Source organism: Otolemur garnettii, unplaced genomic scaffold (assembly GCF_000181295.1).
Source record: "Otolemur garnettii isolate 467f Iridium unplaced genomic scaffold, OtoGar3 scaffold00038, whole genome shotgun sequence".
Taxonomy (NCBI): Eukaryota; Metazoa; Chordata; class Mammalia; order Primates; family Galagidae; genus Otolemur; species Otolemur garnettii.
The window spans coordinates 1,468,308-1,491,047 of record NW_003852433.1 but is presented as its reverse complement, the minus strand read 5'-3'; the positions used below and the strand labels follow the sequence as shown (position 1 = coordinate 1,491,047).

Genomic DNA, 22,740 nt, shown 5'->3' with positions numbered 1-22,740 from the left:
GGAACTTTCTCCAGAAGTCAAAGAGTGAGGTCTATTTGGTGAAACAAATCCACTATCATTAGTCCCTCATGATGAAAGTAACTGCCACTCCATAAAGTCTGCTGTAAAACCGCAGACACAGCTGCAGAAAAGCCAGGCTTGTATTTTTGGGTTTTAGATTATAAACAGACACACAGGAAGTCCCAAAATTGCCCCTAACATTTTGCAGATTATTTACAAAATATTCTCTACATGTTGGCCACCTCTTTGTAAAATTTTGTAGTGAATATTTTGTAAATAAAAGTACGTTTAGCTGCAATTTCTCATTTCTGTATGTATGGCGACCTTATGGGTGACTTTTGGGACACTCTATATATGTGTTTTCAGGCACAGACTCAGAACACTTTTTTCCCCCCTTTTTTGCCTCACTCTGCTCCCTGATGGACTTTGTATTCTGTTAGACACTCTCCCCAGGCTTCTTCTGCACTGAAACCTCATTCTTTTGTTTCTTTCTTGAATACATACTGTGTGTCGGGCATAGTGACGCTACATGTCACTGGGAATACTAAGGACATTAAGTCACAGCCCCTATTCCTAAGAAGCCCACATTTAACTGGGCTAATAACAGCCATGTAAGAATAGTCTTAGGTCTTTTGATTCCAAGTCCAGTGCTCTCTACATTCCAACTCTTGCCTCTAGGATCTTTTTATCACGTGGAGGAAAGAGGAAACACAAGTAGAAATTAACAGCTAACACTTTCTGAGCACCTACTGTGTGCCATATACAGTTCTCACTGTCTGTAAGTTTTATCTTAATGAATCTTCAACCATTTTGCAGAAGAGAAAACTTAGGCTTAGATGTAGTAACTTGCTCAAGGTCCCCAGGTGGTAAATTGCAGTCTTAATAAAGGGTATCCAACCTTTTTTCTTCTCTAACATTCATTGGAAGAAGAGTAGTTTTGAGTCACACATTAAATATAAAAACACTAACGAAACCTGATGAGAAAGGAAAACAAAACAAAACAAAACAAACATGTCCATGCATAATTTCTGCCATATCTATCCCCACAGAGAAGCAAAAAAGTCCTCACATAGGCGGCACCCGTAGGTCAGTCGGCAGGGCGCCGGCCACATACATGGAGGCTGGTGGGTTCGAAACCAGCCTGGGCCAGCTAAACAACAATGACAACTGCAACAACAAAAAAAATAGCCAGCCATTGTGGTGGGCACCTGTAGTCCCAGCTACTTGGGAGGCTGAGGCAAGAGAATAGCTTCCCCCCGAGTTTGAAGTTGCTGTGAGCTGTGATGCTTGGTACTCTACCCAGGATGACAACTTGAGATTCTGTCAGAGAGAGAGAGAGAGGAAACTTACTGAGAGAGAGAGAGAGAGAGAGAGAGAGAGAAAACTTACAGGGAGAGAGAGAGAGAGATATCCTCACATAATCTGCATGTGGCCCTTGGCCCGCAGGTTGGACACTTCCTAGACTCTAGGAAGAGTCCGACAGATGGTGAGGGCTTCCCTGGCAGGGTCCATAACTGTTTCGTTTGTTGTTTCCCCTGGGCCAAGCACAGTGGAGGCAGCCAGCACATTTTAATTACATCAGTGCCAGCCTGAGCAAGAGCGAGACCCTATCTCTAAAAATTAGCCTGGCATTGTGGTGGGTTCCTGTAGTCTCAACTACTCCGGAGGCAAGAGGATCCCTTGAGCCCAAGAGTTTGAGGTTGCTGTGAGCTATCACACCCTGGCACTCTACCCAGGGTGACAAAGTGAGACTCTGTCTCCAAAATAAATAAATAAATCAGTGAATGAATGAATTTATTTACCAACTCGAAGTGAAAGGAATTATTTCCTGGAGGAGAATACCTGGGAGACTCACGCAGCGGTTCTCAATCTGTGGGTCGCGACCCCTTTTAACTGTATTAAAGGGTCGCGGCATTAGGAAGGTTGAGAACCACTGCTAGAGGTTTCCCATTCATTCCTTTATTCACTCTCAAACTCCTGCATAACGCAACTGTCCTGTGCCCACGATGGTCATTATACTGAGACAGCCAAAAATACAGCAGACAGCGGCTGGAACTTCATTATTTCCATTTGAATACTGTGTCCCGGGACCCTTGCCGTCTCACAGTATTTCTCAACTAGTTCTAGTTATCCTAAGAACTAGTCCTATATCGCCATTTTACACAATAAGAATCTCACACAGGCAAAAGTCTCCTTAACCTAAAGCGGCTCAGCGACTTCCACACCAGTCATCTCGGGCTGGGAGTCGCAGGGCTAAGCAGGAGCGGCGGGGAGGCCGGCACTTTGGGAGGATCAAGCCGCAGCCGTCCCGGGCCCTTCAAGGCCGTCTCTCCTTTCCGGGATCTCAGCAGGCTGCTTAGAGCCGAACCCAGTGTCGCGTTCCGCCGCTGCCATGGCAACTACTGAGCAATTTGCGGTAGCCAGACGTCATTTCCGGAGCGCCGGCTCCGGCACCCCCGAGTTCCGGCCGCGGGAGTGTCTCTGGGCAGAGTGTGAAGTTTGAGAAGGCTGGAGACGTCGGAGAGGTGAGCGGAGCTGCGGGTGGGAAGGGGACTGGGGAGTCAGCGTCAGCGGGAGTAGGGGGACGGCTGGGAGGAGGCGGGTCGCGGCCAGCTGGCGTGGGATTCTGTTTGCAGACTGCCCTCCCGAGGCGCGGAGAAGGGCGGCATTGCTTCGGGGCCCTGGGGGTCCGTGCTTGGGCTGAGCTAGGAACGTGGAGTCCTGGCTTCAAGTTCTGGGTTTCGAGTCCTGCCAGCTGTGGAACCCGGGACAAGTTTCTTAACTTCTCTGCGCTTTTTTTTTTTTTTTTTTGGTGAGGGTTTCCGTTCTTGTCTCCTGCAACTTCAAACTACCGGGCTCACGCGATCTTCTTACCCATCTTCCCAAGTAGCTAGGACTACAGGCGCGTACCACTACTTACGGCGCTGATTTTTCTTTCTTTCTTTTTCTTTTTATAGAAACGGGGTCTCGCTTTTGCTTAGGCTGGTCTCGAATTCCTGAGTCAAATAATCTTTCCGCCTTGGCCTAGAGTGCTAGTACTCCAGACGTGAGCCACCGCACCCGGCCCCTTTTGGTTATCTGAAGCTTGGAAACGTTAATAGTCCCTCTCGCAGAAGTGTCTTAATGCTGACATTAGCTGATTGGCCTCAAACACCCATTGTGTACCTAGCACCTACTAAAAACTTGATAATACGTGACTAATCCAGAGTTTTTACCATGCCCTGTGTCCAAGAAGGTAGTGGTATTATATAATCCCGTGCATTGGGGACTCCCCACCTCCTGTGCACTCCTAGAAGAGGTTGGAACCAGCTGTATTAAACCAGTGCACCAGTGAGTAGAAAAGCAGGGAGAACTTTTCAGGCAGCGCTGACCAGAGTTGGACACTACTTGTGTAAGTAGCAAATTCTGTTTTCCCGAAGGCCACCTGCAGCATTGGTAGACAAGAATCACAATAGCTGTCACATATTGAAAATAGTACTGTGTGGTGAGTGCACCATGCTTGGCACTTTTCATGTGCATTTAATACGTAGGCCACTATGGAAGTTTTGAGAAAGGCTGTGTTATGGTTCGTTACTTGACTTCTAAGAAAGTCAACAGCATCCATGTACTCATACCTAGAGTATCTTGTTGAGTTTGAAATTGAACTTGGGCTGTGATTTTAGCATGCCTGAGTTCACAGTCACCTTGCTAGAGTCACTCTGTAGTCCAACAATAGTAATGATGATGAACCTAATCATGGGACTACAGTAGAAGCTATTGTTTCTTGATAAGCTTATCAGGAACTACTTGAATCCACCTTACAAGCAGGTTGGTGCAGTAGTTAACCTTAATTTAAGAGCGAGACAACTGGATCTCATCACACAGCTACCAAGAGGTGCATCTGCATTTCATTCTATGGAGATCTAACTGTTAAGATTATGTTCATGCCAGGCACAGTGGCTTATGCCTGTAATCCCAGCACTTGGGGTCCTGAGACTGGTGGATTGCCTGAGCTCTCTTCTCTAAAAATAGCGGCACCTGTAGTCCCAGCTGTTTGGGAGGCTGAGACAAGAGAATCACTTGAGCCCAAGAGTTTGAGGTTGTTGTGAGCTATAACTCCCCAGCACTCTACTGAGGGACAAAGTGAGACTCTTGTCTCAAAAAAAAAAAAGAGATCAAGTTAAGAAGTACTATAGCTTTCTAGCTCATCAGAAGAGATCATGTTTTGGGTGGGAAACTTAAGTTATAACAAGAATCTTTGAGTCTCATCAAGTAATGTATTTTCGAAAACATTCTAAAAAGTCATTTTCCTGGGATGACCAAAGGTCCAGATAGAACTCTTTCTTCAGTAGAGAAAAATTGAAAAATCTAGAATCTATGAAGATGACCACCCAATTTCTGAGGCATTAATTTATAGAGTAACATACTTAGTTATTTTTGTGAAGTTTGTGTGTAAGTTTATGTTATTAGGTCAAGGAAATACATACTTCTAAGAATCATATAAACTGTTGGGAGTGGTTCTTTGTTTCCCTGTTTTGTGCTGATTGTTTTTTAAAAAATATGTTTTAAATAGCTGCTTTATTGAATAGTTATAATGATTTTAACAGATTATGAATTTGGAGGAAGCTCTGAAGTTAGCCAAGAATAGAGACTCACAGAGACTCTTCCTGCTGCTGCCCTCAGTACTTATTACAGACTGTGCCCTTTTTGTTCCTTCCTTTAGTGACTGGCCATGTCACTGTCCCACTTGTACCGGGATGGAGAAGGCCGCATAGATGATGACGATGACGAGCGGGAAAACTTTGAGATCACTGACTGGGATCTCCAGAATGAATTCAACCCCAACCGGCAGCGCCACTGGCAGACCAAGGAAGAAGCCACCTATGGGGTGTGGGCTGAGCGGGACTCGGATGAGGAGAGGCCTAGCTTTGGAGGCAAACGGTAATACCTGGCATGGGGCTACTTCCCCTTTGGTTAAGAGAAGTGTGTGTGTGTGTGTGTGTGTGTGTGTGTGTGTGTGTCTGTGGGGAAGATGGAGAGGGAGTTGGGGAGATACCCTGACAATTGTACTTTTCTCATAACTTTTTGAGTCTCTTAGCTATGGAATAAGCTAGGGAGGTTCTAGTTTCTCCTTGGGCTAGATTGCTTTTCATTTATCAGTCAGTGTTTATTGAGCAGTTATTGTGTTAGGCCTTCTGCTGGAGACCCAGTCCTTGCCTGTCTAGAGCCCAGACCCTAGTGGATAGAGATAGGCATTACTCAACAACTAAACCAGACTTTGCAGTTGTGACTTAGGATTAGGGAGAGCACATTCTAGGCTGTTTACCTCTTCTTGGAGGTCAGGGAAGATTTCGCTGGAGAAGTGGCCCTTAAAGTCATATAAAAGTAGAAGATAACTCGGGTAATAGGGGAGGCATGAGTGTGCAAAGGCCTTTGATGGGTGAGGACAAGGTATCCACAGGGATGTGAAAGGTTTCAGGGCTAGAGCAGAGAGAGGGAGGGAGCATAGTTTGAAGAAGGCACGTGGAGAGGCTATGGTGTAGGGTGGTTATGTTTTGAGAAGACCTTCTCAAAGAGAAGAGGGCAGAGTAGGTGTGCAGTGGAAAGCAGCTCTGTGAGGAAGCTGAGGCAATGATCTTTGCAGAGGTGGAGGCTTGGGCTGGGATTTTGGTAGGAGATGAGGATTCAGGCTGAAAATGTCTCCTTTTAGTGGAGGTTTGTGTGCACTGATTGCAACTCATTTGACTAGGGTGTGGCAGCTTTGGGTTTTTTCCCTGAATGTCCACACCTATGGCCTCCAGGCTCTCTAGCCCAGTGGTCCTCAACCTTCCTAATGGCGCGACCCTTTAATACAGTTCCTCATGTTGTGGTGACCCCCAACCATAAAACTATTTTCATTGCTACTTCATAACTGTAATTTTGCTACTGTTATGAATCACAATGTAAATATCTGATATGCAGGATGGTGTTCAGCGACTCCTGTAAAAGGGTTGTTTGACCCCTAGGTTGAGAACCACTGCTCTAGCCCATTGAGACTGTGTTGTTTTTCAAAGGAGGTGTGTTGTTTTCAAAGGAATCTGGAAGAGAGCGTGGGAGTCTGTTCAACCTTCATAAGTACAAGCAAGTCTAAAAGCAGTTGACAAGTAGATCAGGGATCAATAATTGCATAAACAGTAGTAACAGCTAACATCTGTTGGCTGCTTACATGTTCTAGGAACTTCACAGGCCTGGTTTTATTTTCCTTGTGACAAGAGTGCCATTATTATTTCCCCCATTTTACAGATTAGAAAACTGAAGCCAGTGGTCACACATGGCAGAGGCTGAGCTAGAATTGGAATTGAGACCTATCTGAGAGTTTGGGCTACTAACTACTAAGTTAGGGTGCATCTTTTAAGAAAAACATTCTCTGAATTCTATTACTGCCATAGGGGTGTTTAATTACTCCATTGGTCATTTTATAAATCATCACTTTGTTTGCAATTTTTCTGGGTTTTCCATTGGAATTTTTCCTCTATATTCCTTTAACCCTACATTACAAATATGTCAGCTTTGTTTTATACAGAAGGAACTGAGGTTAATGAATTAATGTAAGTGCCATTCTTCAGGCAGTCAGGGTATAAGTCAGTATATTCCATTTTTAGGTTAGTTTTCATATTCAAATAAACCTAATGGATATGAGCTTTTTTAAAGTTTGATTAATATACATGGTCATTATTACATACTTTATATTCATATGTAATATAATGGTTTTGTTTATTTATAATTTTTATCAAAATTTCTGCTCCTATTTTATTTATATACTTGAGTTTCCAAAAAAAATGCCCTTTAAGATAAATTAATTTTATCTTAAAATGTTGGAATGCTACATTATTTTGAATTTATAATTAACTTTACCTTGATGTAACTCTCCAGCCAGAGATTTGAATTGAACATATCAAGTAACAATGTTAAGCTTAATTATTAGAAGCCAAATCTGGGGCTTTTTTGATACTTTGACATATAAATAAATGTGTGACTCCTTTAAAATAGATCCCATGAGGTCCATACTCTAAGGAATTCTCTAGTGAGCAGTTTCTACAGTGGATGGCTGCAGGAGAGACTTCTTTACAACCCTGTGGGGCTCTGTGTCTGCCTGCAGGGCCCGCGACTACTCTGCACCGGTCAACTTCATCAGCGCAGGACTAAAGAAAGGGGCGGCAGAGGAGGCAGAGTTGGAGGATTCTGATGACGAAGAGAAACCTGTTAAGCAGGATGACTTCCCTAAGGATTTTGGACCAAAGAAGTTAAAAACGGTAGAGTCTTTATTACAGAATTGTGACTTTAGTAATATCCTTCAAAGGTCATTGTGGCCTAAGCATTTCCTAGCCAGGGAGAGGCCCAGCTGGAACCCCCTTGTGGCACCAGGTTTCCGTGAGGCGTGACGTATGTAGTGCAGTCTCTTTTCTTTCCTGACACGCATCACAGATGATATTTGGTTCATATGACACTTTCCATAGTGTTGTTCTATAACTGTGAGGGCGTCTTTCCATTGGCCACGCTTTCTTAGGTTTTTGTTTTTCTTTTTCCATTAACTAAACTTTGAGTTTTCATCTTTGCAGGGTGGGAATTTTAAGCCCAGTCAGAAGGGTTTTGCAGGAGGAAACAAGTCTTTCATGGACTTTGGCAGCTGGGAAAGACACACAAAAGGAATCGGACAGAAGCTACTTCAGAAGATGGGTTACGTCCCTGGACGGGGGCTTGGGAAGAATGCACAAGGTATTGCACACACCGTTGTTGTCTTGGATAGTGGAGGTGAGGTGGAGGGAAGGAGGGGTGCAGTCGGAGAGGTGGTTTTCTCTGCTTTACTTGAACTCTGCAGCTCGGTTTGCCAGCGCCAGGCATCTGTGCTCCAAAGCTGCCTTGCTTTATCAAAACTGAAGTTAAATGAAATATTTGTTTCAGAGGGAGGAAAAGTGTTAGGGCTGAAACAGGTGGAGTGAAGATAGACATGGTGGCCTGGAACGAGAACAAGGGACAGTTTTTATGTGAGATTTCAACAGTACTAAATGTAAGGGTGTGGGGATGGAAAATTTAAAGGGGTAGGAAATCTGCATTGAAATATTGTGGTCTTGTTTATAAATACTTGTATGGGAAAAATGCAGCATTTATTTCTACAACTTAAACTTATTATTAATGTTGTAGAGACAGGGTTTAATTATGTTACCTAGCTCCTACTTGTCAACTCCTGGGCTTATGCAGTCCTCTTGCCTAGGCTTTCCAAAGTGCTGGGATTACAGTGCGAGCCACCATGCCTGGTCTTAAACTTGTTATAAAAATGTTAAATATAGGAGATATGAACTACTAAGTAAAACAGATGAGTAGACTCATGCAGTTTCCAGTTTCACTTCAATCAGAATTAATATATAATTACTGCATGACAAAGGCTTTCAGATGAGTAAATTGTAGAATATAGTATGCCGGAGTTCTCAGTTACAAATGAATTATTCCCATCCAATAAAACAATGAATCCAAGTGGAAATGGAAATCTGTATTTAGGACATAACTCACTTAAGATCAGCAGGCTATTCTGTAGTAGCATACATGCTCAGAAGTTTCAGATCATGTAGGACACGAACAGTGTACCAAGGGCAGAGAGACATTCACCTTTCTGAGTGGGGTGTTATTTTGTGTAAGGAGCAGGGAAGTATGATTTCACTGAGTGGTTCACTCACATACATGAATTGGTGTCATCTCAAGTCCTTTTTATCTTTGCTGGAATTTGTCAGGTATCATTAACCCAATTGAAGCCAAACAGAGAAAAGGCAAAGGAGCGGTAGGGGCTTATGGTTCGGAGCGTACCACTCAGTCCCTGCAAGACTTCCCTGTGGTTGACTCAGAAGAGGAAGCAGAAGAGGTAAGCAGTGGGTGGGTGGTGTCTGGTGCCATTTTGGATAACTGTCTGTTCATTCCTTCCTTCAGTTCTCAGATGTTTATGCTCCAGACTGTGCAAGAGGCTGGGTGTGCTGTGATGAAAGGGGTTGGAGCCTGGTGGAGACAGACAGTAAACAGGCCACTCCAGTATGGATAGAAGACATGGCAGTGGGTGCTGGGAGGTGCTTAGATAGAAAATGAGGTTGGGGAAAAGGGTGTTGACCTACTTTTAATAAATAAGGTGATCAGGAAAACCTCTTAGGGAAAGAAACACTTGTATTGAGAGTTGGTGGAAGAGAAGGTGCTTAACTGTAGGGTGATCTGAGAATCCAGAATATACTGAGGAGCTGGGAGTTTGATGGCTAAGGGACCGTAAAGGAAGCAGAAAGTAGCATAGGGAGCAGAGAACGGAAGGAAGTGCTTGTACCGAGGAGGCCAGGCCTCACCTTCAGGCTTTCCTGTCCTTGTTTAGGTACTTGGTTTTCATCCCACGTGTATCAGGGGGCCATCTGCTGGCGCCCTGTGTCTCTTTACTCCAGTGATGGAAGGGGCCAACTCTCTTGAAATAATACTCATTTTATCTTTGCATTTATGAGAAGCAAGATGCTATAAAGAAACACATTGCTCTTCTTGTCATTGACCTCCTTTTAACAAAGAAGGAAATATTTGAAAACATGGGATTGATCACTCTGAGTCAGGGGTTCTTAAAGCCAGCAGGTTCCAGGCACAGAACAGAAATGAGTACAAGCCAGGTGCAAGACAACGGGAATGATGGGGACAGAGGTACAGGCCCCTCGTGAGGGGAATCTCTGTTTATTCATCTCTAGTCTGTTGTTGCTTAAAAGAATGTGGACCCCATATTGCCTGAGCTTACGATTTTCCCAGAGTAGCCAGGAGTCTAGATCTATTTGAAAGAAAAGTTGCAAGTTTTAACCAGTGTGAGAAAAGCAAACCAACCACCACCAAACCAACTTCTGTGGGCTGGACGCTGTCTACTATCCTGAGATTGGCAGTCTTCCTCCACTTGAGAACAGTGGTTCTCAACCTTCCTAATGCCTCTTAATGCTGTGACCCTTTAATACAGTTCCTCATGTTGTGGTGACCCCCGACCATAAAATTATTTTCGTTGCTACTTCATAACTGTAATTTTGCTACTGTTATGAATTGTAATGTAAACATCTGATAAGCAGCAGGATGTATTTTCATTGTTACAAAGGGGTCGTGACCCACAGGTTGAGAACCGCTGCTTTAGAATCTAAAGGAGTGTCTAACATTTTTTTCTGCAGCACATCAGAGGAAGAGTTGTCTTGGCCACACATTAAATATACAAATGCTAATGAAAGCTGTTGAGCAAAAAAAGAAAGAAAGGCCTGTGTATAATTTTCACAATATCCGACATCACGATAAGCAAAACAGATGCTGGCTGCAGGTTGGGCACCCCTTCTAGATCCTGCAAAAGGGTTTTGTAGACCGTTATTGTGAAAGATATCATTGCCTTGTGACTTAGGCCCTGCTTATTCATCTTTATTTTTATTTAGCCCAAGTTTTGCTGTACTTAAAAAATCCTTTACATTGTATTTCTAAGTTTTATGTGAAGTAAATTTCAAACTAGCATAGTACCTGCCCATAGTAGATGTTCAGAAAATGTTGCTTTTGTCTTTATTTTTCTTTCTCCTATTAGTCTGGTGCACCTACCCTTTGAACCTCGTTATTTCTAAGAGTATGGGTATGTGTCAAGGTCTATCATTAGACCATCATTAGATGGTTTCAGTGTCACATAGATGCAGTCCTTCACTTATAACTTCTACACAAATCTAAGACACAGACTGGTGAATGTTAGTGGTCTCAGGGGCCCCACCTACTGTAAAAAGGGGTTCTTTCTTGGAACTGATTTTATCCCCCTGGTTTAGGAGTTTCAGAAGGAGCTGAGCCAGTGGAGGAAAGACCCAAGTGGAAGCAAGAAGAAGCCCAAATACTCTTACAAAACGGTGGAAGAGTTGAAAGCCAAGGGCAGGATTAGCAAGAAGCTCACTGCTCCCCAGAAGGAGATTTCTCAGGTCAAGGTATGAGGGCCCTTGGATAATACCTGGTCCCAGGACATGTTAGAAAACACACAGAAATAATCCCATACCTCAGGGTTAGTCACTGAACCGTTTCTAAGGTTCTTGGGGTCCTCTAGCCTTTATTTGTCTTGGTATCCTGCTTTTCTCACTGGATGGTAGCATGTTCCCACCCATTACTCTTATGTATTTAGTGACAGTTACCAAGTTCCGACTTCGTGCCAGGTACTCTTCATGGCGTAAACCAAATGTTCCCATCTTTCTGGAACTTGCAATCAGTGAATTTATTAACATTTCTGTTATTAAAAAACTCAATGTGAATACTGTTTTTAATGAGTGCATAATTCCTAACTCTATTATTAGATCTTTAACTTTTTCCTGGTTTTATTTATTTATTTATTGAGACAGAGTCTCACTTTGTTGCCCTTGGTAGTGCCTTGCTGTGGCACTATAGCTCACAGCAACCTCAGTCTCCTGGGCTCAAGCGATTCTCCTGCCTCCGCCTCCTAAGTAGCTGGGACTACAGGCTCCTACTGCAATGCCCTCCTATTTTTTTTAGAGAAGGGGTCTTGTTCTTGCTTGGGCTGTGAGCTCGAACCTGTGAGCTCAGGCAGTCCACCTGCCTTGGCCTCCCAGAGTGCTAGGATTACAGGCATGAACTACCTCCCCACCTTTGGGTTTTTTTTTTTAAGAGGAGTCTCCCTCAGCCACCCTGGGTAGAATGCTATGGTGTCATCATAGTTCATAGCAACCTCAAACTCCTGGGCTCAGGCAACCTATTGCCTCAGCTGCCTGAGTAGCTGGGACTACAGGCACCCACCACAACACTCAGCTAGTTTTTTCTACTTTTAGTAGAAACAGAATCTCACTTTTGCTCCAACTGGTCTTGAACTCTTGAACTCAAGCAGTCCACTTGCCTTGGCCTCCCAGAGTGCTGGGATTACGTTTAGCCATGATTTGGGGTTTTGACAAGTTAGTTTGTATATAAAACTTTGTCTTTGTTTCAGACATTTTTTTAAGGATAGATTCCTACAAGTATAATCACTAGATTAAAGAATACAATCTAGCATTTACATTCTGGGGAGGTTGTACTATACTATGACCAGAAGGGCAGGAGAGAATTCCCAGGGCTCCTTTGCAGCATTGCATCTTTTCTTTTTCTTTTAAGATAGATTAAATATTCCACCACTGTTATGTGCATATAGAGTATTAGGTTTTCCATTATTTTCCCAAGTAGCCAAAGAATATGATCAATGGTTGCCTTGTGTAGATTGGTATAGGATATCACAGATATCACAGATAGTATATCACAGAATTCAAAGCCTTACATGGGTTCTCAAGTGTTATTGTTCAAGGTCATGGGGGACCTGAAAGAAACATGGGAGTCTAGGTCTGACTGGGAGATTGTGAGTCAGGACATGTTGACTGGACCCCAGCGCTCTCCCAGTGTTTTTTCCTCCAGTGGTTCTATGGATTGATCACACTCTTACTTAAAGTGACAACAAATAATTTCTGTTTCAGAAGAACAGTCCATATTCAGATTTCCTCAGTTTTCCTAAAACATTGGAATTAGCTCATTCCTAGGTTGCTTTTGTCCAGTAACTTTTTTTTTTTTTTGAGACATTTTGTCACCCTTGGTAGAGTGCTGTGCTATCATAGCTCATAGCAACCTCAAAATCTTGGGCTCAAGTGATTATCTTGCCTCAGCCTCCCAAGTAGCTGGGACTACAGGCGTCCACCACAACACCCAGCTATTTTTGGAGATAAGGTCTCACTCTGGCTTAGGCTGGTCTGGAAGCTGTGAGCTCAGGCAGTCCACCCACCTCAGCCTCCCAGAGTGCTAGGATTACGGGCATGAGTCACCGCGCCGGCCTCTAAAAACTTTTTTTATGTCTTCTGTTTTTAAGTGAAAAAAAAAAACTTTTTATTATTGCAATGGTAGTATGTGGTACATTTTAGAAAATTAGTAAATAGAGAAACGCAAAAGTATAAAAAATAGTATTTTTCATCCTCTAAAATTTTAACACTCTATGTATATCCTAAATCTTTCTCTGCTTATATGCATATTTTTTTAGCAAATTGTGATATTTTAATTGTAGCTGTTGTTTTATTACCTGATTCGATCTGTGTAGCCTCTACTTTTTTTTTTTTGGAGACAGAATTTCTCCAAGTTTCTCCAGAATTTCACTAAGTTACCCAGGCTAGAGTGCTGTGGTGTCAACCTAGCTCACAGTAACCTTAAATTTCTGGGTTCAAGTGTCCTCCTGAGTAGCTGGGACTGCAGGCACCTACCCCAAGGCCTGGTTAATTTTTCTGTTTTTAGTAGAGATGGGGTCTCTCTCCTGAGCTCAACAGATCCATCTTGGCCTCCAGATGAGCCACTGTGCCCAGCCTCAACTTTTCAATTAAAGTAAACTTCCATCTCTACTAATACTCAGTCCCTATTGAAATTTCATCAGTTTTCCTGTAAGTCATCTTCATCTGGCTTGCTCAAAGGGATCCTATGGAGAACAACTTGCTGCATCTGATTGCTTTGTCCCTGGCAGTTTCTTCTGAGCTAGTACAGAGGAGACTAGCTCACTAGTCTCTCACTTTGGTAAACACTGCTTTTCTCCAGCTGTGTGGAACAATGTGGTTTTTACACACTTCCACTAGCACTGTGCCTTCCCCAGGCTTAGCTGAATGTTTAAGTGTTAAGTGTTGATGTAATGTTAACTTTTCATCCCCCTCTGCCGGGCTTTCCAAGGTCATAGACATGACAGGCCGGGAGCAGAAGGTCTACTACAGCTACAGTCAGATCAGCCACAAGCACAACGTTCCTGATGATGGGCTGCCGTTGCAGTCTCAGCAGCCACCACAGCCCGGCAAAGAGGCCAAGGCCCCAGGCTTCGCGCTGCCTGAGCTGGAGCACAATCTGCAGCTGCTCATCGACCTCACAGAACAGGAGATCATCCAGAACGACCGGCAGCTGCAGTATGAGCGGGACATGGTGGTCAACCTCTCCCATGAGCTGGAAAAAATGTCTGAGGTCCTGGAGCACGAGGAGCGGGTCATCTCCAATCTCAGCAAGGTCCTAGAGATGGTGGAGGAGTGTGAGCGGCGGATGCAGCCCAACTGCAGCAACCCCCTCACCCTGGACGAGTGCGCCCACATCTTTGAAACCCTCCAGGACAAGTACTACGAGGAGTACCGGATGTCAGACCGTGTGGACCTCGCTGTGGCCATTGTTTATCCCCTCATGAAGGAGTACTTCAAGGAGTGGGATCCCCTCAAAGTGAGTTGTTGGGATAATCAACCTCCGGGCCTCTCAGTTGGGCATGCCTTTACTTGATGAGCTGTGCAGAGGGCAGGAGGGCGGGCTGGCTCCCTGCCCTCAGCTGCTCTGTGTTTCTGCTCAGGACTGCACCTATGGCACTGAGATCATCTCCAAGTGGAAAAGCCTCCTGGAGAACGACCAGCTCTTGTCCCATGGCGGGCAGGACCTCTCGGCGGACGCCTTTCACAGGTACTGCAGATTGGGGTCTGCATTCCTACTGCTGTCTCTTAGGACTGGGAAGGATTTCTAAAGGCTGGGGAAGGTGGCAGTACTGGCCTTTATTAACCTGCTCCATGTTGTCACTGCTCTAGGAATTCAGAGGGATTGATTCATTAGTCCATCTGACACTTGTCAAGTGTCTGTTGAGTGTCATGCCTGTGCCAGAGCAGGGCTCACCCTGGATATAGAGCAGACAGCCTCTATCTACAGTACAGTGGAAAGGGCAGATGGTAAACAAGGAAGTGAACAAATAAAATAGGGTGCACACTGGGTACAGCAAGAGAAAACTAGGGTGTGTACCTCCATGGAGAGATGTGTTGGACAGAGGCCTGTCAAAGGAGGTGACATTCAAGCTATGACCCACAGGGTGAGAAGCATTTCCTGTGGGTAGAGGTGAGAAAGCACTTGATATTTGGAAAGGGGCCCTTGTGATCCTGAAGCATCTCTGCAAGGCAGCCACTGCTGAGGAGACCAAGGTGTTGGAGGTCAAGGGGACAGCTTTCAAGAGTAAGGAAGAGACAGCCTCAGGTCTGGCCTGCAGGGGGACTGGCCTGATGGGTTTCCATGGTTGGAGTTTTCTTATTCTAGAGAAGTGGTGGTGGGTATACTTTGAAACTAATCGGTGCAGTTAACCAACCTGTCCTCTCCTTTTTTCCATAGGTTGATATGGGAAGTCTGGATGCCTTTCGTTCGAAATATTATCACCCAGTGGCAGCCAAGAAACTGTGACCCAATGGTGGACTTTCTGGATAGTTGGGTTCACATTATTCCTGTGTGGATTTTAGATAATATACTGGACCAACTCATCTTCCCCAAGCTGCAGAAGGAGGTAGGGTGAGAGTCGTGGGAAACAGCTGTCATTGAGAACTATGGGGACTTGTTCAGCCTTTCTCTTCGTTATATCAGTGCTATTAAAAATGCCTGCAGCTGGGTTTGCCAGCACAACTATTGTGCTGTAGTGTTAATTCAGCCTTTTTCTTAGCATTTCCCCCCTCAAATCTGCAAGAGAGATGTCATTTTCTTTCTTTTTTTTTAAATAAAATTAGAATGGTACAGTTCCTGAGAGGTAATACAATTCAAGGGGTATGTTTGTTTGGGTCAGGTGTCTGTTTGGGGATAATGGAATGTAAAATGCCTACAAGGCACCTTGGCTGTCCCTTAGTACCTAGCCCTCCCTTCCATAATGTGGAGACTGTCCTCCACGGAATGTATGTGCAAAGGATTGTGGACCATGGTCAAGGGTGCACAAGGCCTTCTCCTGTGAGCACAGTTCTTGCCTTTAACCAGTGGTTCCTCAACCTTTTAGGCACCAGGGAATGGTTTCATGAAAGAATTTGTCCACACATTGGGGTGGGGGGCACAATTTGGGATGATTCAAATGCATTACATTTATCATGGACTGTCTTTTTATTATTATTACATTGTTATGTATAATGAAATCATTATACAACTCACCATAATGCAGAATCACTGGGAGCCCTGGGCTTGTTTTCCTGCAACTAGCCGGGTTGGGGTGTGTGTGTGATGGGAGACAGTGACACCCATAGCATTCTGCTATAAAGCCTGTCACTAGATAAAGCTCAGTTGTCATGTGCCACTCATTGATGGGATTTTGATGAGTCTACAAGCAGTTGATTATGGTCTCTGTGTAGTCAAACTTCTCTGCTAATGATAATCTGCAGTCTCTTCCCAGTGCTAGCATCACCACCTCGGCCCCACCTCAGTTCATGAGGCGTTAGATTCTCACAAGGTGCATACAACCTAGATCCATCACATGCACAGTTTACAGTAGAGTCACACTCATAGCTATGAGAACCTGATGTTGCCACTTACCTGACAAGAGCAGAGCTCAGGCTGTGATGCACATGATGGGGAGCAATAAATACAAGTGAAGGATGTTTTGCTTGCTTGCACCTCACCTTCTGCTGTGAGGCCTGGTTCCTAATAGGCCGGGGGGTTGAGGACCACAGCCTTTAACCATGCAGGTTTATGTGACTGCCTCACCCATGGCATGAGTTCTCTTCTCCCCACTCTGCAGGTGGAAAACTGGAACCCACTGACAGACACTGTACCCATCCACTCTTGGATCCACCCATGGCTGCCCCTCATGCAGGCACGGCTGGAGCCGCTCTATTCCCCCATCCGCAGCAAGCTCTCTAGTGCCTTGCAGAAGTGGCACCCCAGCGATTCCTCTGCCAAGCTCATCCTCCAGCCATGGAAAGATGTCTTCACTCCTGGCTCCTGGGAAGCATTCATGGTCAAGAACATAGTGCCCAAGCTGGGTAAGGAAATGTGGAAAGTGCACTCCAAGGCCAGCACTTTGGTCCCTCGGTTTCTGTGGCTAGCAGTAATGATTTAAAACATGGCCACTGAGTTCATGAAAATGTTAGGTACACAGTATTGCTTACTGTAAGAAAGGTTGCCATTTGTGTGGAGGCTGAATGTGAATGTAATTTGGGTCCTTTCTATTGTTTATAATAGTGACTAACAGTCCACAGTTACAGATTTGGACTTATTGTGCGTTAATGTTTTTCTGATTGGTTCAGTTTTGGCTTCTGGTCATAGGACAGCTATGTGAAGTTTGAAATTTCTGTGGTATTTTATTTTGTTAGGAACTTATTTCTGGTGTATCAGGAGCTTAAACTTGATCTTTAAAAGCAGATCAAAGACTGACATTGCCTGGTGACAGTTTGTTCTTCGTACTTCTGCATCTTTGCTAAAGCTGAACCTCAGACTGGGCTTCTCTTTCAGGGATGTGTCTTGGCGAGCTAGTCATTAACCCCCACCAACAGCATATGGATGCATTTTATTGGGTGATCGACTGGGAAGGGATGATCTCTGTGTCTAGCCTGGTGGGACTTCTTGAAAAGCACTTCTTCCCCAGGTGGCTTCAGGTATACTTTGTTTTTTTCGGGGATGAGTTGGACCAGGGGATTCTCTTCACTTTCTGCCAAGCCCTGACCACAAGGCCAGTTACATAATGCAAAATAAATTACATGGTAGGGTAGGAAAGAATTAAGTAATCGTAATGGTGGCCACCATATATTGATAGTTCGTCCCATACTTGATGCTGTCCTAAGCATTTAATTTGCATTATCTCAGCTCCTCAAAACTGCCCTAGCAGGTAGGCACTTTGGTTTCCCTGTCGAACAGACATGGCAATTGAGGCTCAGAGTGCTTACATGCCAGGACACTTAGCTACCAAGCTGATTACAAAATCCATACTCTTAAAAGTGCCAGATTATTTAGCGCCTCTGAATCCCTGCTCCCATGTGGTACCACTGTGGATAAAAGTTTTTTTCTTTTTTGGCAGGTGCTATGTTCCTGGCTTAGTAACAGCCCAAATTATGAGGAGATCACCAAATGGTACCTGGGTTGGAAATCCATGTTCTCAGACCAAGTGCTGGCACATCCATCCATCAAGGATAAATTTAATGAAGCACTTGATATCATGAACAGGGCAGTATCCTCCAATGTTGGTGAGTGAAGATTCCTATTTTTTATGCCCTGACCCTCATTTCCAGGTTTTTACGTACGTAAATGACAGTTTTCAGGGACCCAGAGACTGCCTAAGCTGTATTCCACTCTTAGCACCTATAGAGGTCGAATCTAACCCTCCTGACACAGGTAAATGGTCAACTGGCACCCACTGACCAGGCATGCTGTGAGTGGGAGGAGCATCATCCTTTGAATAGAGCTGTCTGCAGCTAGATTCAAACAATGTTGGTCTGACCCAGGGTCCACCTTCCTAACCACTGTGCTCTATGGCTTTTTAAGGAGCCTTGGGTATACTTTCTACTCAAGTACACATCTAACAGTGTGGAGTCAGGTGGACAGATAATACCAAGTAATTGTTGAACCTCTCTTAGCTCCATTTTATTTATAAAATAATAATAATAGGGTGGCACCTGTGGCTCAAAGGAGTAGGGCGCTGGCCCCATATGCTGGAGGTGGCTGGTTCAAATCCAGCCCTGGCCAAAAACTGTAAAATAGTAGTAATAATTCATAGGTTACAAGAGGGATTAAATGAGTTAACATTTGTGTACAGCACTCATAGGGGATGTCTTTATTATGTCAAAAGTTCATGGGCAGTGCCTGTATCTCAGAGGAGTAGGGCACTGGCCCCATATGCCAGAGGTGGTGGGTTCAAACCCAGCCCCGGCCAAAAACTGCAAAAAAGCCAAAAAACACTGCCATTTAACATCTACTCCCCAAGTTCTAGGTAAGCCATTCTGCTTAGATTATGAGTAAATGAGAATATATCACCCAGTCCTAGGTCACACTATGTGGACATCACAAGGCCATGGCCAGTGTTGCTCACCACCTGGTCTATAACCATGTTGTTTACAGATGAGCTCAGTGAGGCCAAGAGCTTGCTCAGGGTCACAAGGCTGAGGAGTGGCAGTGGGACTGGAATTTTCTCTTTCCTGGTCTTTTTTTTTTTTGGCCAGGGCTGGGTTTGAACCTGCCACCTCTGGCATATGGGGCCGGCGCCCTACCCTTTTGAGCCACAGGCACTACCTTCTTTCCTGGTCTTTAATTCTTTCTAGTTAGCCTATTACATGAAAAACAGAAAATTAATAGATTATATAGACTGTGTTTTATGAGGCAAATATACAGGCAGTCCCTGAGTTACAAACGTGATTTATGTACAATTCACACTTATAAACAGAGGCTACTACAGTAAGTCCAAGTTGCAGACATCTGACTAAGTCACACTTATGAGGGGAAGCTACAGGTAATAGGTTCCACTGACATACAGATTAAACTCAAGAACAAATTTAAAGAACCTGTCTTGTTTGTAACTCGGGGACTGCTTATCTACTTACCCAGGTTCTTCAAGGGCCATCTCCATGTTCATTTTTTCCAGAAACTCTTCCTTAGCCACCCTGGCCTCATGTTCCCAGAACTGTTCCCTGTGTATGCCCCTCAATTAGCAGTTTGCATTTTTGGTCCTACATTATCCTGTAGACATCTATGTTTTAGCTCCCCTAATGGGGGGCCTGTATGGGTAAGTTAAGATATAACCACTGTTCCTCAGTGAGGGGTGATTTGGAGACAATAATAAAAGGGGAAAAATGGCTACCACGGGCCACGTGTCTTTTAGGTTCCTAGGGCTGCCTCTCTGGCAGTGTGGAGTGGGGACTAGAGCAAGAGAACAGAATAGTGAGTGTTCAAGGTTTCTAGCTCTGAAAGGACAAATCCCTTGCAGATATTTCATTTTATGTTGAATATTTAATAATCTCTCTGGTACCAGATATTAGCCACAAGTCATCAGACCAATTTGCCATGATGTATTGGCCATTTATCTAAACGTCCTCCAAAGTTGTGTCTGTGAGGCAGAGCTGTCCTTCAGTGAGAGTCATGGGCCACTCAGGCATACCCAGACCTGGGCAGAGTCATGCTGTCAACTTCCATCCCTCTGGGCACACCTGTCCTCACTGCCTTGCCCCCTTTCTTTTGCAGGTGCCTACATGCAGCCAGGAGCTCGGGAGAACATTGCCTATCTCACCCACACGGAGCGCAGGAAGGACTTTCAGTATGAGGCCATGCAGGAGCGACGGGAGGCTGAGAACATGGCCCAGAGGGGCATTGGTGTGGCCACCAGCTCCGTGCCCATGAACTTTAAGGACCTCATTGAGACCAAGGCTGAGGAGCACAACATCGTCTTCATGCCTGTCATCGGGAAGCGGCATGAAGGGAAGCAGCTGTACACCTTTGGCCGCATCGTGATCTATATCGACCGAGGAGTGGTGTTTGTCCAGGGTGAGAAGACCTGGGTGCCCACCTCCTTGCAGAGCCTGATTGACATGGCCAAGTAGACTGTGGCAAGTCCATAGTGGGCTAGAGACTTGCGCCTGAGAGGGACATGCTGTGAATAAAAGTATTTTTAATCTTGGAAAGGCTACTTCTCTATTTGGGAGATGTACCACATTCAGGCCAGGTCACCAGGGAAGGATGTAAAACATGGCATCACTTTAGAAGTGCATAAATCTTTATACCAAGTCCTCACATGGAGTGTTGTCCTTGAAATAGGACAGCCAAGTTGATATATTTCTCTGTTCTCATCTCTGAAATTTGGGCCACTGCAAAGGAGTTCTCTGCAGTTGCTTCATGGCAAATTTCCCTTTAGTTTCTGGTGGTAGCTTCTGCCTCCGCCAAAACCAAACATATTACGGTAAGTTCCGTTCAGTAGTTGTCATCTTCTCATTCCTGATGATTTCAAGGTCCTCACAGTCCTGATAATCTGGTTCTTCTTGAAATGCCCAAATATCCATGGGGAATTGGTCTAGCTTTTGTACAGGGAACCAGTGGATAGAGGTGTCATTAAATATGTCTGTGAACTGTGAAGTCTGAGGAAACTCAAGCTCCTCTAGTCCTTTTAAAATCTGAGCAGAAAAATTCAAATGTAAATAAATACTTGATAGATACAGTAAGTCCCCACTCTTCTGGGGGTGAATCTTCATTTTACTTGTCACCCCTTTATCCTTTTTAAAAAAACAAGGATATTTTGATTCATATGCTTCTTTTTTGAGACAGTCTCACTATGTCACCCTGGGTAGAGTGCCATGGCGTCACAGCTCACAGCAACCTCAAACTCTTGGGCTTAAGTAATTCTCTTGCCTCAGCCTCCCAAGTAGCCGGGACTACAGGCTCAGCTATTTTTTGGTCGTAGTTGTCATTGTTTGGCAGGCCCAGGTTGGGTTCCAACCTGCCAGCTCCGGTGTATGTGGCTCATGCCCTAGCCCTGGAGCTACAGGCACTGAGCCTGACTTTATATGCTTTTGTGCAATAAATTGGAAGCCCCAAGGACAGTGGATATGATGGGCCATGATAGTGAGAATAAAATAGGAGAAAACTAAGAGATGCATTAAAATGCAACAGCTTTTTGGAACACAGACCCATAGACAGAGCTGGCTGATAATACAGTTATGTCACTTTCTTTAGTTAGCCCCTATGGTTTTCCTCCTATGAGTTTTTTGTGAAGAATTCTATCTCACAATGGAGAATAGTATTTCACACCCTTTTCCATCCTGCCCCCTTTATTCAGATGGATACCTTTGCAATGTAGGGATAATTTTTCTGTAGAACTCTTGCCAACAACCTAGAAATAAGGAAATATGATTAGGAGGTATGAGAATTGTTTTATGCAGCTTAAAATACAAAGAAAGGCAAGATTATTTAAGGAGAGCAGGAATTCAGAAAAAAACACTTGGACTATGGAATAGGTTAACCAGTAGAAAAGGTGAATACCCTATTAACCCTGCCCATTTCATCCACAGAGAAATGACAGATACTTAGCACTGTGAAACACTGGGGTGTGGAGCAGAGAAATCACATGCTTTCCCTTGTTTTTCAAAAACATTTCTATTATTAAGGGAGAGAAGAAATTATTGGCAAAAAGACTCCTTAACTTGCTTCATAGCTTGAGTCAGGGTTCTAGCATCTGTCTTTAACCCTTCATCCAGGTCGCCAAGGAACGGGATTTCCAAGTAAAGGATCATCATGGAAACGTTTTGTTTGTGGGTCAATCTGAGTTTGGGCTTTGCCGCAGAATCTCAGATTGCTGGATTCTTCCAGAATCTCAGCATTCTCGGGCTTACCTTTCTTCAAGTCCTTTGAAACTGTTCCCAATGATGACCATCTTGGAAAGGGCATCTGCTGACCAGTTACTCCATAAAAGGTTGTTGTACAAGGCAGTCCCACAGTGGAGCATGTAAAAGATGGTGGGCTCCCCACAAATACTGCGTTTCCCTTCCTGGGGACACAGTATGACAGATGTGAACACTCCCACATTCTATTCCTTCCAGCAAGTTGAGGACAGATTAATAATGAGCTGAGAGACAAGTATCAAATGGTAAAAAAGCAAACTAAATTCAATTATGAAATAGTTCCATTAGCATGTATGAAAATCAGTTATACACCAGACTTTAAAAAGTCAGAAAGTCATACTGTCCAAAAAGAACTCATTCGTACTGAATATATTTGTGTCCCATGACAGCAAAGATAGGAGGGAGAGCCAACAGTCAGTCCCTCATGTACTGTTCATGATGCTCCACACTCCATGTCACTGTGTGTAGATCCCCACCATAACTGAGTTCTATTTAAATGTCCCCTGGGGGACAGAGTCACCCCTTCTTGAGAACCACTGCTCTACGGCCAAATAAGGTAAGGCTCCCTGCTTTCTCGCCCCCACCTGGCTCCGTGGCCTCTCTGCCTTTGCTCCTTCGCCCCCACCTGGCTCCGTGGCCTCTC

General features: G+C 44.4%; 2 protein-coding genes across 2 annotated transcripts in view; one reads left to right on the top strand and one right to left on the bottom strand.

The window, feature by feature from the left end:
• Positions 1 to 2,464: 2,464 nt before the first annotated feature.
• TFIP11 (tuftelin interacting protein 11) lies at positions 2,465 to 20,377 on the top strand. Its single transcript, XM_023513284.1, has 13 exons — positions 2,465 to 2,525; positions 4,703 to 4,920; positions 7,118 to 7,271; positions 7,578 to 7,734; positions 8,745 to 8,872; positions 10,800 to 10,952; positions 13,696 to 14,223; positions 14,348 to 14,454; positions 15,145 to 15,313; positions 16,523 to 16,766; positions 17,236 to 17,378; positions 17,798 to 17,963; positions 19,951 to 20,377. The coding sequence occupies exons 2-13, from the start codon at positions 4,712 to 4,714 to the stop codon at positions 20,304 to 20,306; spliced, it is 2,514 nt and encodes an 837-aa protein (XP_023369052.1). The 5' UTR covers positions 2,465 to 2,525; positions 4,703 to 4,711; the 3' UTR covers positions 20,307 to 20,377.
• The window catches only part of SRRD (SRR1 domain containing), an 8,361-nt gene continuing 5,928 nt past the window's right edge, over positions 20,308 to 22,740 (bottom strand). Inside the window, exons 5-7 of the mRNA XM_003789840.3 lie at positions 22,089 to 22,243; positions 21,544 to 21,589; positions 20,308 to 20,873 (exon numbers count right to left, since the gene is read on the bottom strand). Coding sequence (XP_003789888.1) covers positions 20,658 to 20,873; positions 21,544 to 21,589; positions 22,089 to 22,243 — 417 coding nt within the window. The 3' untranslated portion in view covers positions 20,308 to 20,657. The remainder of the gene's footprint in view (positions 20,874 to 21,543; positions 21,590 to 22,088; positions 22,244 to 22,740) is intronic.